The sequence below is a fragment of the Anolis carolinensis genome, chromosome 6, assembly GCF_035594765.1.
Source record: "Anolis carolinensis isolate JA03-04 chromosome 6, rAnoCar3.1.pri, whole genome shotgun sequence".
Lineage (NCBI taxonomy): Eukaryota > Metazoa > Chordata > Lepidosauria > Squamata > Dactyloidae > Anolis > Anolis carolinensis.
In genome coordinates this window covers 25,032,711-25,048,469 of record NC_085846.1, presented here as the reverse complement: position 1 = coordinate 25,048,469, position 15,759 = coordinate 25,032,711, and the positions used below count along the sequence as shown (strand labels likewise).

At 40.7% G+C, this 15,759-nt stretch overlaps 1 protein-coding gene across 4 annotated transcripts in view; it reads left to right on the top strand.

The window, feature by feature from the left end:
* itga3 (integrin subunit alpha 3) overlaps positions 1-15,759 on the top strand; it is a 73,989-nt gene that overhangs the window by 25,363 nt on the left and 32,867 nt on the right. For 3 of the 4 annotated variants that reach the window (XM_062957615.1, XM_062957614.1, XM_008113520.3), the window contains exons 2-4: positions 11,902-12,029; positions 13,090-13,172; positions 15,266-15,515. In XM_062957615.1, the coding sequence (XP_062813685.1) occupies positions 11,902-12,029; positions 13,090-13,172; positions 15,266-15,515 (461 nt within the window). Of the gene's footprint in view, positions 1-2,409; positions 3,153-11,901; positions 12,030-13,089; positions 13,173-15,265; positions 15,516-15,759 lie in introns of those variants that run through there. The other variant, XM_062957616.1, reaches the window with a different exon arrangement.

Here is a 15,759-nt window from a genome sequence, read left to right as displayed (position 1 = left end):
GCCGGCTCTTCAGCTTCGAAATGGAAATGAGCACCAACCCCCAGAGTTGGACATGACTAGATTTAATGTCAGGGGAAAACCTTAACTTTTAATTAGATCCAGCCTTAGTTTCAAAGTTCTTGCTAATGTATAGGTGAAATTTCTTTTCACCATTAGTTTGTGTTCAAGACCCCTTCTACACTGTCCTTATATCCCAAGATCTGATTCCAGATTATCTGATTATCCCAGATTATATGGCAGTTCAAAGCAGATAATCTGTATTTTATATGGCAGTGTTGAAGGGGCCCCAGTCTTCTCTTCTCTAAGCTAAACATTTTGTGATGCACTAGAACCCTCTGGCTAGGAAGTCTAAATTCCCATTCATAAACTGCAAATTACAGGATCCCACAGGATGCAGTCATGGTAAGTGGAGTGGAATATCACTTTATCATTGATCTTTGTATTTTCCTTCCCTGCCTTGAGCAGGTGTTCTATGTTCAGAACAGATTCCCTGATGATCCATCTCTGAACATATGGTTTCGTGGGAAATTACGTTTGTTCAGAGACTGACTCTCTGAGACCTCAATTGACACAGCTTCCTTGTTGTGTTTACACTTGGCTTTCGCAGCAACATTGCGTTGTGCCAGTGTTGGCGCCAGGGAGGAGATGCCCAGGGGGTGAGGAGGGATTGCATACACTTTTTCCTGATGCTCCTGGAGTATTTTTGTTACATTAGGAAATTGAGAGATCTTGCTTGTTAACTAGGTGCATTCCTTGTCCATGGTTTGCCCTATCATTAGAGGGAAGTGGGTGCCTCAGGTAGTATATTTTAGTTGTAATTAAAAGGCAACACATTAGTTAGTTGTTTGTTTTTATAGTACTTAGCTAGTGTGGTGTAGTGGCTTCAGTATTGGAATATGACTCTTAAGACCAGACTTTGAATTCCTAATTGGCCACGAAGCCCACTGGCTGACTTGGGCAAGTCACAGTGTTTCAGCCTCAGGTGAAGGCCATGGCAAACCTCTTCTGTTTACTGCCTGATGAATCCTTTGTTGGGAGGTGTTAGCTGGCCCTGATTGAATCATGTCTGAATTCCTTTGTTTTCTGAGTGGTGTTCTTTATTTACTGTCCTGATTTTAGAGTTTTTTTAATACCGGTAGCCAGATTTTATTCATTTTCATGGTTTCCTCCTTTCTGTTGAAATCGTTCACATGCCTGTGGATTTCAGTGGCTTTTCAGTGTGGTCTGATATGGTAGTTGTTAGAGTGGTTCAGCATTTCTGAACAAATCTTCCCAATGATACCTTGAGATAGGGATGCCATAGGGTCACCATAGGTTGGAAAGAACTGATGGCACACACCGAAAACAGTTGCCAGAGAGTTGGAGGCACATGTGTGTTTGTGGTTTCCTTGTGTGCAAAATAACATCACAGCCAGATAATCTGGGATCAGATCCTGGGAAATAATGGTGTGCAGATCCAGCCTGTGAGATCACACAATTAACTATTTGGCTGTATGGTGGTTTGATCCCATTTCTTGCAACTGAAAAATGTGATTCTTTGCCCAAAATCCAGTATCAGTAGTGCAGCTATACATTTTTAAACTGCAGACTCACTTCATGACACAGAAAATCCAAAACTGCCGCTAACCATGTTGCTTTATGCAGTTTTTTTTTAAAAAGCAGTTTTATGCTTACCAGGAGTAGATCTTTTTGTAAAGATAATGGGCTTTTCCTTACTGAAGGTCAATCTACTCCACACAATTTTGCTATACATTTTGATAATGTATAAAGTAAAGGTAAAGGTTTCCCCTGACGTTAAGTCCAGTCGTGACTGACTCTGGGGGTTGGTGCTCATCTCCAATTCTAAGCTGAAGAGTCCATAGACATCTCCAGGTCATGTGGCCGGCATGACTGCATGGAGCGCCGTTACCTTCCCACCGGAACGGTACCTACTGATCTACTCACATTTGCATGTTTTCAAACTGCTAGGTTGGCAAGAGCTGGGGCTAACAGCAGGCGCTCATTCTGCTCCCAGGATTTGAACCTGGGACCTTTTGGTCTGCAAGTTCAGCAGCTTAGCGCGTTAACACACTGTGCCACCAGGGCCCCCCTTGATAATGTATAGCAACACATTATTGCTGGGAAAATCCATATTCTCTCCCTTTGATTGAGGTTGAAGACAGAGGGAAGTACAATGGGTATGTATGATTATACTTCCAACTGTTCCTGTCTTGCAGGGACAATTCCAGGCTGGATCTACACTGCTATATAATCCAGTTTATCAAAGGCAGATAACCCAGATAATTTGCTTTGAACTGTTCAAAAGAGGTATTGACAAGCTGGAATGTGTCAAGTTCAAAGCAGATTTCATATACCTATATATCCGGGGTCACATAAAAATTTCTCTGTTTTCGCAAGTGGAATAAGCCCTTTTCTACACCAATTCTCAATACAGAGAAGCTGCTAGTGTATAACCTCCTCCCACCTAATGGTTTGCAATTGGTCTTTGAAAGCTTCACACATCTCCAAACACTTCCCATCAGTTCCATTGCACCTGCTTCTGCCTTTACACTCTCTTATCTCTACATACTTCCCTGAGGAGGTCAACATTTTTGGCCCTCTCCCAAGAGAGATGCATTCAGACCCCCGGGACAAAACTGAAACCTTTCACAAGCCGAGGCATTGAGTAAGATTACCATCTTGCGTGCTGGAATTTGAATTCCACAGCATCAGAGAAGGGGTGGGTGGGAAACAAAGGCATTCTCGTCGACTGACAGTTTTCCGTCGGGATATGCAGGATGGTACAGTTACTTTTGCGACTACATTTCCCGAAAGTCCACATTTAGCTTGGCCTGTTTGGAACAGAGGCAAAAGAGAAGTTGCAGAGGAAATTTACCAGCCTGGCTACCCCAAATAGAAAGAAACTCTGAACTACATCTAGTTGGAACAAAGAACTACTTTAATTAAAAAGAGTTTTGAAATTTGTGGGTGAATCTCTTTTTTGTTTAGTAAACAATAATAACTTTTACCTTAAGAAATTGTGTTGTCGAAGGCTTTCATGGCCAGAATCACTGTGTTCCTGTGAGTTTTTCATTCATGTTCCAGTAGCATTCTCTCCTGATGTTTCGCCTGCATCTGTGGCCAGAATCTTCAGAGGTTCTGTTGCTAGTGAGGTAAGTGGTGTGTGTGTGTGTGTGTGTGTGTGTGTCTGTGAAGTGTCCAGTGTGGGAGAAAAAACCCTCCTCTGTTAGAAGCAAGTATGAAAGTTGCAATTAGCAAGCTTGATTAGCATTGAGTAGTCTTGCAGCTGCAAAGTCATCCAGTGAGGGTATTTGCATAGAGGTTGCTTGGCTGTTGTGCCTGGAGGCGTCCTTTGTTTGGGAGATGTTAACTGGCACTTAATTGTTTGCTGTTTGGAATTCTCCTGTTTTCAGCATGTTATTCTTTATTTACTGTCTTGGTTCTGATGTTTTTTAATACTGGTAACCAAATTTTGTTCATTTTCATGTTTTCCTCCTTTCTGTTTGTGGATTTCAATGGCTTCTCTGTGTAATCTGACATGATGGTTGTCAGAGAGGTTATTTATTTTATTTCCAATATTTCTATCCCGCCCTTCTCACCTGAAGGGACTCAGGCCGACGTACAATTGGCAACAATTCGATGTTGATACATCGTTAAAAACAAACAGCATATAAAATCTATTACAAACAGTTTAATACAGTATAAAATATAAAACATATGCTTAAAATCCGTTCATCCAATATCCTCGTACTTTATTCATACATGTTCAGCATTTCTGTGTTCTAAAACAATATTATGCTACTGGAACATGGCAATACAGCCTGCAAAAGGACTAGGTAAAAATCACATATTAGAAACAGAAGAAATGATCAATACTAATGAAACTGAAAATTATTTTATCTCCTTTAGTCCTCCATAGTGGCAAGCAGGCACAAATCGCTCATTCCCATAGAAAGACGTAATTAAATGAAACCAAGACTAGGAATTACCGGTATTATGAGATACTGTACATAAAATAATAATCTTATCATAATTTGTGTGTTTCTGTAGACAGCGATCCCGAAAAAAATCAGGTACAGGGTTCCAAGTTCAGTTTTCCACAAGTGACAGCTCCCAAAGTCATTGTTCAAAGGAAGAGTCTGCAAGACCAAACAACTGAGGCCTCTTCTACACTGCCATATAAAATCCACATTACCTGCTTTGAATTGGATTATATGGCAGTTTAGACTCAGATAATCCACTTCAAAGCAGTTAATGTGGATTATATGGCAGTGTAGAAGGGGCCTAGGAATGTTCATCCCCACCAGAAGCGGGTCTTTTGTAAAGTCAATGGATCCTAACAGCCTGTTCAAGACCCAAACACTGCAGGAGCCCTGTGGCTGATACTCAGACCCTTGGAGCTCTGGCTGCACCATGTTATTGTCAATGTTCACCCTCTGGGGATGCAAACAATCTGTATGTTTCTTTATAATCACTAATTCAGGGTGTGTAGGTGGATACGCATGGAATGTCATCCTCTGGAAGGTCAATGGGGAAGTGGAGCAGGGAGACCACCTGTCCTTCATGTCTGTCATCCTGTCTGTAGCGGAGGAAAAGTGCATGGCATCCCCTCCTTGCAGATGCAAGGAGAGATGTAACCCCGTTCAGGAAGCTGGCTACATTAATGTCAGCTGAGACTCATTCTAGCAATGCATGCAGATGACTGCCTCAAGCTGCTGCCTGGAAGCTGGATAGCTGCATAGTTCTGGATGAAGTTGACATTTGAGACTGTAATTGCTCTGCTTTGATCCACTCCCCCTTCTCCTCATCCTTTTCTTCTTGCATTTTGCAAGACACGCAAGGCCTATACAAAAGCTACATTTTGGATACAGCAGAGACCCTCCCCACATCTCTCTCTCTCCTTCCTTCCTCCCAGCAAAAAAAATTAGGGTGGGTTGGTACTGTTCCATTCTGGCGCTTGTTCAGAGCTATTGTGTTTTGTCCCAATGACTTCCTTGTCATGCCAGTTGGACTTCCTTGAGTCTCGCTTGCTGCAAGATTGATTGAGAGTAGAGAAAGCTGGGCTTGCTGGAAAATGAAAGGTACTTAGAAAAGCAGAATCCATCCCTCTGATAGCAAGGAAGGCACATCTTACCATCCTATCAGGGCAGCTTCAGGTTGGAAAGGTCTCCTGGGAAGAGAATGGAGCCCCCTCCTTCAAGGTTTCAGCTATTCATTACAATACTTCTATTCCAGCCTCTATTGTGAGATCTCAAGGTCCTGTACAATTTAATAAAGTTTAAAATAATTCCAGTTAAAATCAACAGAAAAATGTAAACAGGATAACAGAATAATTTAAACAGGATAAAAGCATACCGAATTAATCATAAGAATAAAACAGTTAAAAAGGCCAGAACAGTTAAAAGCTATCTACACAGATACTTTATATAAAATGCAGTTAGTGTTCCATACTTCTGGGTTTAACTTTAATTATTTTCAGATTTGATTACTATGTTATCTTTAGGAATCTTTAGATCCTTCCAAAGTTAACCTCAGAGTTGTACCATAGGAATATAGAGAGAACATTTCTGTAGGAATTTGTAGTTTATCCAGTGAGATTCTATGGTGAATGTTGACCATAGGGGTCATTCCAGAAGACCTAGAGATTCCTTGAGAGGTGCTTTCTCAGGGCAAAAAAGAGTGTATTTTTTTTTTGAAAAAATAGTTTTCATGAAGAATGAACCTAGAACAATGGTTCCCAACCTTTTTTTTTTACCAGGGACCATTTGACCAGAGACCACTTTGTCCAGGGACCACTCTCCAACATTAATACCAAAAGGGTTACAAATCAGATTTTGGTCAATTTTAGATTTGGTTTGGTTATTTGGGGTGCTGATTCAGAAAATTGCACTGGATAGCTCTAGTTTTTGATACAGAACATATGCCATCCAGTAGTTGCCATCTGCTCACCAACAGAAAACAGTGTTTAATAATCTAGAGCTGATGTGGTATATCCAACATAATTTTTTGAATCAGCACCCCAAATAACCCCAGGAACAGACCTAAAAATGAAGACACCAAGGAACCCCCACTTCCAGATGCCACATGCAACGGCCCCGCTCAGTGGAGGGAGGAGGAGAAGCAGCAGTCAGGAGGCTTGTGGTTGCGCCTTTTGTGGGTAGTCAGCCTCTCCTCTCCTGACATCCCTGTTTCCTCAGCACTATAAGAGGGTTTTGCAAGATCAGTCACTTTCGTTGCAACTGTGTTGTAACGGTGAGGATGCGGACCATATTTAGTTCTTGAGGACCACTGGGGGTCCACATAGCACAGGTTGGGAACCACTGATCTAGAAAAATGATAGTTATAGCAACAAGAAAATTGGAACCCTAAAAGTAAATCTTTGAGAAGAAACCTGTGAATCAGTCATGTAAGACAAACATTTGCCTCAGAGTTCCCTAGCATCCTAGAAGTTAACACTTTTATTAAGACCTGACCTTTGTGAACCATAGCATCTTTCGGCAAGTGTATGTAGGATTATACAGAATTTACAGCCCTGAGTAGGGTGACTTGGAGGTCTTCCATTCAAAAGGTTGCCATAAGTCAAAGTCGACTTGAAGGCAGTTAACAACAAATGCCCTCTGTGCGTACACACAGTTGCAGTAGAATTATAAACTCAGACCAAAGGGAAACCAGATGCAAAAAAAGGACCACAGAGAGTAACAGTTTGAAACCGAGTCTCTCTCTAGTTCTTTCTCAGCTTCAACCGCAAGGCTATTCTAAGGCTTGAATGAGTGACACCCCAATGTCTCACCCCTGCATTGTAGAGGAAGGGAGTGACCACAATGTGACAAAGGGCATTTCCTATCTGTCACTTCCCAAGCTACTGACAACCACAATGGAAGGAGAACAGTTTGTCTTAGTTCAATGTGTATTTGTTGTCATCTGTGGACCCAAGTACTTCCTCCGAATATTCCAGGGAGGGTCTCTAGCTGGTGGGGTGTAAAGTAGATGCTTTGTTTGGGGAGAGGTCCAAGTTCACCAACTGCAGAACAGTTCCTTTACAGGCTTACCTTCCTTGCTGCCTAATGGATGATGGCATGTTTAGTTTGACAAATCTGGAAGGCTTCCATCTCTTACTGTATTCTTTTGTATGCACAGTTATTCAAGGCAGAACAAAACCAATTAAATAACTTTTTATTTATTATTTATTATTATTTAACGTATCCATTTTAGATTGGGGTAGATTGTCAGGGGGATAGGGAAATGTGATGTATATATTCAGTTTTATCATACTTATTAACTGAATTTTTATAAGTGTCTTATTTAACTTACTACATAGTGTTTTATTAAGTTGTATCAAGAATTGTTGTTTGGTTCAGTATGGTGATATTATCTAAGGGCTAATCAATCAAATTTATTCATTATTATGTATATACATTTGAGACAACATCAAGCAACAATCAGACTACAGAAACAGAGTACCGGTAACAAGTATACATGTTTGCACAACTAACAGAAGACAAAAGGTTAAAGTAGAATACATTGAAACACTAAACACCACCTATAACACTAAATTAAATAAACAGAAGTGAAATGTTACTTCCAATTAGTATAATAATTTGACTTCTCTTTTTTAACATAATAATTCTAAGGTAAAGGTAAAGGTTTTCCCCTGAGGTTAAGTCCAGTTGTGACTGACTCTGGGGGTTGGTGCTCATCTCCATTTCTAAGCCGAAGAGCTGGCGTTGTCCATAGATACCTCCAAGGTCATGTGGCTGCATGGAGCGCCGTTACCTTCCCACCTGAGCGGTACCTATTGATCTACTCACATTGGCATGTTTTCGAACTGCTAGGTTGGCAGGAGCTGGAGTGAACAGCGGCCGCTCCCGCCACTCCCGGGGTTTGAACCTGGGAGCTTTCGGTCTCCAGCTCAGTGCTTTAACTCACTTTGCCATCGGGGCTCCTAATAATTCTAAGTTTGACTTCAAATACGGTATTATTATTACATATAATCCAATTCCACATATTTTTCCATCTCAAAGGATCACTCAGCTCCATTCTTTTTGGAATATATATATGCAAATAATGACAGTTTTACATAACATAAATCCAGTGCTACTGCACTTCATACAACAGTTGTAGGATTATTTTCTCCTGATTAGTTTTCCTTGAAGTTCAGTTATAAAATGATGAACTAACACATAAATGAATCACATTAATTCAATGGGTATATTCCAGTTGGGCTTAACAACAGAATTCAGGCCAGTGTTTTCAAATTGCCAGTTTGCGCACCCTATACTGTAGCTTCATTGCTGTTTGATTATCCTTATAGATTTAGTATTGGGCAAAAAAAACCCTTCAAAACCATGATAATCTGAACAACCTTCGTATTTGCCATAAACTTGGTATTGTCTAAGTGCAGCATAGTGCTGTTGGATAAACTAGAATCACGTAACATATTTATTAAAAGCTGAGCATGTATTTTGATAGATTTGCAATAGGATAATGCAGTGCTTCTTTATCAACAGTCCATTTGGATTGTGGATTTGTAATTGTATAACAGATACAGCAAGACCATGTACCTTCCCATATCTGCTGCCTGAGGTGTTTACCTTAATCTTCCAAAGAGTAAGGTCAACCCTAGAATGAGTAATACCTCCCATGGGCATAGGTACACAACTAGGCAGGATATAGCAGTCCACATTACTAAGAACTAGTAGGAAGGAAGGAGCGTTATCATTTAGACATTTACTTCTAGGCCTTTGATGAAATCAAAAGAGGTAAGAAGTGCCACCTCACTCTTCCTTTCTACATCCTTTGCTTGTAATAAGGCTGCCTGGAGGCAACGTCCCTGTGGAAAGCCTCTTTCTCCCATGACTCAGGTGCCATCCATCCAAGTGATAAAATATTTTCTGCACCACTCATTCAGCTCAGGCAGGAAGGCTGGTATAGGGTCATCCATGAGTCACTGAATCAGGATCTTCATGCCAAGGTCTCTTGGCAGAGTTTGCAAGGATAATGCCATAACTTGGAATGCTAGAGCAACGCAATAGCATTCACTGTTACTTTTTGAATCATAATGCATATTACTCGTAATTTTATGAGTCATACATTACTAATGTTACCTTTAGTTTTCTTACCTTTAGTTCTCTTTGCAGTAATTGCCTTGAATCCCCCACTCCCCATCCAAGATGAGAATTCTGCCAATTAATCTTCAACATATCTCATTTGTTCTGGGAAAGTACACTGAGAGCAAACTGCCTTTTAGGTTTCATTAAGACAGAGGTTTAAAAAGCTGGACATTCTACAGAAGAATAATCAATCATGCATAGAATCCATTCTAATGGATTTCTAAATGATCTTCTTCATCAGTCATTATGAAATGAAGCTAATAAGGAGCCTTATGAAATAGGAAATAGATGAGACTGACAAGTGTGGAATGCCTCCATTCCAGGACTCCTTCCACTCTGCATAGTTATATAGCACTGTGATCCCAACAAAGGCAGGAAGCAGCCAGGCTTTGAAGCTGAAAGGCATTCAATGCTAATTAAGGTGGCCAATTGCAACATTCATGCTTGCCTCAAACAGACAAGAGTTCTTTCTCCCCACCCTGGACTTTCCACAGGATATAAACCCTACTTGCTTAGCTTCCAACAGACTTCACAACCTCTGAGGATGCCTGTCATAGATGTGGGTGAAACGTCAGGAGAGAATGCTTCTGGAACATGGCCATACAACCCAGAAACTCACAGCAACCCAAAACTATGATTACACTTTCACTGTTATGGTTCCAGCCAATGAAATATTGGGATTGACAGGAGGGAGCTTTAGAATTCTCAGCCAAGGAGCTCTAAGTGTCTAATCAAACTACAGTAGAGTCTCACTTATCCAACACTCGCTTATCCAACATTCTGGATTATCCAATGCATTTTTGTAGTCAATGTTTTCAATACATCATGATATTTTGGTGCTAAATTTGTAAGTAATTACTACATAGCATTACTGCGTATTGAACTACTTTTTCTGTCAAATTTGTTGTATAACATGATGTTTTGGTGCTTAATTTGTAAAATCATAACCTAATTTGATGTTTAATAGGCTTTTCCTTAATCCCTCCTTATTATCCAACATATTCGCTTATCCAACATTCTGCCGGCCCATTTATGTTGGATAAGTGAGACTCTACTGTACAAGTCCCAAAAGGGAACCATAGTGCTATGGTTGTGTACAGTGAAAGGGCCTCGGATTCCAGACACTCCATTATATTCCTACTTGTCCCACACACTTGGTACTCCCCCCTCCACATAAGATTTCTTGTCCTTATGTAAACCTCAGCCCACACTCCCTGACTTCTGCTCTATTGTTATTTGGGCTGCTTAAGAACTGCAGAATTATGATTATTATTAGAATTGTGATTAGTACTTTAGGATTTCTTGGAAGCCCTTGTTTTTGTCCTCAAAGCTACTAATGTTTTCAATGATTTGAAGTTCTGAATGTTTGTCTACCATAATCTCAGCTGGATGTCTGTTGGTCTTATTTCTGTACAGACGGGCTGTTTCATGACTTTTGCTCTTCATATTTTCTTCCGCTATGCTACCTGTCACTATGAAATGTTCTCTTGGCGTACTTCTGTTTGTTTCTGTCTAACCCTACAATGCTGAAAAAATACAGCTGTGTTTTTAGAATGCAACAGAACACACATCCCAGCTGTTATTCTACTATGGCTGAAGAGGACACAGCTACATAGAAAAGCAAACAATTTAGGGTCAGTCCTGCCTTTAAGGAGAGGCATTTGAGAATTCCTGGCCATTGGACAAGCTGGCTATGGCTTATGGGAGTTGGAGGCCCAAACATCTGGAGGGCCACAAGTTTGACACCTCTGTATTCGATGATGGGGACCAGTGATGATGGTTACCTAGCTATTCCTTTTAAATCGTCTGGATATTCTCCTCTCTTGAAAGACAGCACTATAATGCCACCAGCTGGTTCTTTCATCTAAACCAGTGGTTCCCAACCTTTGCTCCTCCAAACTTGTGGGTTATGTGGCATATCGAACTGGATTATATGGCAGTGTGGACTCAGATAATCCAGTTCAAAGCAGATATTGCGGATTATCTGCCTTATATTCTGGGTTATATGGCTGTGTGGAAGGGCCCTAAAAGAATGAGGTGCAAAACTTGTCTGGAAATCCAGCATTCAGAGCTAGATGCCCTTTTATACAAAATATATGTGCTAGGCAATATGTTGGTTAGCTCTTTCTTCCAGACTACCACATGGGTTCCCTCATCCGTCCTTTGAGTTGACCACAGCAGCAGGAGCACTGTTATGTAGGGTGGGGTACATGTAAAGAAGGCATGAAAAATGTATACCTACTTTCCGTCTTATTGGGCTTTTTAATTCTTTTCACTGCTGTCATTTGACCATCAATATGATCAGTAATAATTGTGGGGTTGGGCTGTGAGAAGGCTTAGAAATTAACGTGGCTCCCAATTCTCAGAATTTCTCACTTCTTATTTTGTCATCCAAAAAAGTAAATGTTTTAAAAGTTAAAGGCTGTTTTATGTTATGTTATTGTCTTCTGTAATGTTATTGATTTTGTTGAGTTATGTTTTAATCTATGGTTGGTTTTAATTGCTGTTGGATTGGGCTTGTTCCCCATGTAAGCTGCCCCAGGTCCCTTTGGGGAAATGGAGGTGGGATATAAAAATAAAGTTGTTGTTGTTGTTCGGCTGGAGAAGTGAGATCTCTTCACTTCTGAAATGGTCATGTATCAGGACCACCAAGACTATACTTGAGCTTCCTGAATAACTTCCAATGACAAGCATTCTGATTTAAAGCCATCTTTGTGTTTACTGAATCTTATATATTTTCCTCTCTGTGGGACACCCATCTCTAACAGCATGGCTTTTCCTTTCTATTCAGGCTACTAAGTGGAGCTCCCCGAGATGTGGCCTCAGAGATGGACAACACGACGAGGATGGGTGCCATGTATGCTTGCCCTCTGTCTGCATCTACTGAAGACTGTAAACGGGTGGACATTAAGGTGTTAAGTACGTGAAAATGTGCGAAGGAGAGCTCCCCTTGAGCATGCTTCAGTTCAAGGACTGGATACAGGTGTAGGATAAAGCTTGCAGCATCTATAGAAACTGTTAAATTCTACAGAACAGCATTTTCCAGAGGTTTAGATGTGTTAATCTGTTGAAGTAAAAATTACATTGACTTTTCTTTCACATTAAAAAGGAGCATCATTTCATGGCATGAGTTTACTGGGACTACACAAATGGTTCTCAAGTATTTGTCCTCCAGATGTTTTGGACTTCAGCTGTCAGTCACAGCCAGCAGGGCCAATGACTAAGCATTCTGGGACCAGAAGCATTGAACAACTGGAGGACCAAAGTGTGAGAAATGATGTAGTAAAGAATATGCAGAATGATATCCTGAATGAACATAGGTATAACAGGGGGAAATGTGAACTAAGAAGACAGAGAGAGTCACATTGTGAAAAAGTGGGTAGGGTTATAGTTATATTAAAGTTTAAATATACTATGTGAAATGCTTAAGTACAGACAGTAGACAGAGAAATCCCAGTTCTGGGTATTGTTTGCAGAAATACTGTAGGATACCACCCCCACACCCCCCACATACACACACACACATACACACCACCACCATCATCTGCGGGGAACACGTTCCCAGTTTTTGCATGGATATGTGAAGCTGCAAATAAGACCAAATTAAGTCTTGCAACCCAATAATAATTTTCTTTTTACAAATGAAATTATAATATCCCTTATCACTTGCTGGATTTCTGCTTAACCTCACCAGAAATATTCCCTAACATCTATTGCATTGTAATTCATTGTAAACAAGAATAATACAAATTCTGTGTTTCCCTCCTGCATCATTCTCTGATGGAGTATATTTGTCTGCCTTCAGCAATGAAAGTTATGTCCTCTGTGCATGAGAAAGAGTGTGGAAATCTAAAACTGAAATGGGGGAAAGTGAAAGAGCAGAAGTTCTTTTTTCCTGCTATAAAAGACGGTTGTAGAAGGATTGTGGAGCTTCTTAATAGCTTTTCCCCTATCTTCTGCCCCTCCATGTTTCTTTCAGGTGAACCCCGAAATAATATTGTTGAAGATATGTGGCTGGGGGTTGAAGTAGCAAGCCAGAGAACAGCTTCTGGAAGAGTAATGGTGAGTAGGATGCTTGTGAGTAAGGGAGGACTTTTTACTCTGCATCCCTGAAAACTCCTTTTGGGAGGAGAAGCACAATCTTGGCAGAATGGGTGCATTTCTTTTCGCGTCAGGAGCGACTTGAGAAACTGCAAGTCACTTCTGGTATGAGAGAATTGGCCGTCTGCAAGGATATTGCCCAGGTGACACCCGGATGTTTTGATGTTTTATCATCCTTGTGGAAAGCTTCTCTCATGTCCCTGCATGGAGCTGGAGCTGATAGAGGGAGGTCATCCGTGTTCTCCCCGGGTGGATTCGAACTGGCAACCTTCAGGTCAGCAACCCAACCTTCAAGTCAGCAGTTCTGCTGGCACAAAGGTTTAACCCACTGCAACATCGGGGGCTCCTGAATAGGAGATGTACAACATGGGTTTGCCATTGTCTGTAAAATTGTAAGATTGTTAACACCATGTTGTAATACCACTTATCTAGATAAATTACAATTTGGGAACAGGTTTAAAATTAATTCACTACTACTAGGTCCTTAAAATTTTTAAAAAGCAGTATGTTAACCATTAAATTACCTTCCAGCGCTTAGATTTTATGATTCTATGTATTCCTTGTCCTTCTGAAATCTCCTTTAAAGGCACAGGAGACATCTTCAATTTTAAATCTGGCCATCTTAAGTAAAAGGACTCTGGGTTGTATCCTGAAGATGCTTTACTAAATTAAGTATTATATACTACAAAAGAACACAATTAAACCTATGAGTTCTATCCTAGTGGGTAATAAAATGTGAGATGGCAGATAGATTAGGAAAGGAGACAGAACAGAAGAGAGAATTTCCTGGGAAAGTGGAACTCAGGTGGAAAGGAATACTGCAGTTGGCATCTGTCAAGCATGAGAGTCATCGGTGTCACTGGCACTTGCATTTTGTTCTCCAAGGCGCCTGCACGTCTGGCTTCCATTGCCCAGAGCTATTTCTTGAATTTCAGCTAATTCCACTAAAGATATTTTTGAAGTACTGAAAGGTGCTGATATGGCAGAGGATCAAAATAGCAACTGGGAGAGATTCAGAGAAGAGAAGACTCTTGGGTGGAAGAAAGATGTGGAGGAAGATTTAGATTTCCCAGAGCTCCAGAGTGAGTCCCAAGTATCCCAACCTGGCCCTCTTTCCAATCCACAGAGAAAGGGGAGAAAATCTAAGAGAGTTTATTGAAAAGTGTGTGTTTGTCCTTATTTTTTAACATTTTGAATGGCATACCCCATGAAGTTGTGGCTGATGATTAATGTATTGTGCTCAATTAATCCATGCTGTAGAATTAATGCAGTTTGGAAACACTTCCTCAACTATGATTCAATGCTATGGAATCATAAATTTTTTAGTTTTACAAGATCTTCATTCTCACCCTATTCCTGGGATTCCATAGCATTGAGCCATGGCAGTTAGAGTGATATTCAGCTTGCATTAATTCGATCACAGGTTTGGGCCTTGTTATCTCTACAGCTTGGGTGATATTGACCTGGCAATGTTTAGGAGGATTATGGGGATGGAGAGGAACCAGGCAAGGATGAACTACAAACTGAATAGTCTTCTAGAAGCACAATTAGGAAGACTTAGATGGGCATACATGACTATCACTTCTTGCAACACGTATCGAAAGAGAGTAGGTTTCTTACGGTGTAGTCTATTTGTAGTTTGCATTTGATAGTGATGCATTTCTTTTTTGAGATTTTATGGTGTTGTATTTGCCACTGACACATGTGGTCAATACACTACAAAAATGTGCTCTTTGTGTCGTATAAAGCCATCCAAAGATTGGAAAATGAATGATTGACTAGAAATATTTAAAACCACAGCTTCTTTGGCATAGTCAATTATAAGGAGCGAGGAAAGTGGCATTTGTTGGGCCCTGATTTTCCATCTCTGTCTTAGGTTCAGAACCATTTTCAGAGTCAGTGCTGACACCATGAAGAAGTTGTTGCTTTCATTACATTTCCAATGTATCAATGTACCATGGACAAGGGCTTCAACAAAAGAAGTCATCCCTTCCAGAGATACTAGGAATTCACCTTCTGTTTGAGTATAAATTATTTTGGGTTGTTTCTTCCAGGCTTGTGCTCACCGATATACCAGGATTTTATGGGCTGGCAATGAAGACCAGAGACGCATGGTGGGGAAATGTTATATTCGTGGCAATGACCTGGGCCTGCAGGAAGATGATGAGTGGCAGGCGTACCACAATGAGATGTGCAATGCCAACACAGACCTGGAGTCAACTGGAATGTGCCAGATGGGCATCAGTGGCGGCTTTACCCACAACAGTGTTTATTTTGGAGCTCCTGGTGCTTACAATTGGCAAGGTTTGTGGCACAGTGTGCTCCCAACCCTCCTTCATTTTAACCTTTCATTGTGTGTGGCCTCAAATGGTTTTATTGTTTAATTTATTCAGAACAAAGGTGAAGTGCTGGGGAGGATTAAAACAAAGTCATTCATTTGCAACGAATTCCACAAGTTTATATATTCTTATGAAGCCCTCGATAGCACAGCAGGTTAAACAGCTGAGCTGCTGAACTTGCTGACCAAAAGGTTGATGGTTTGAATCCA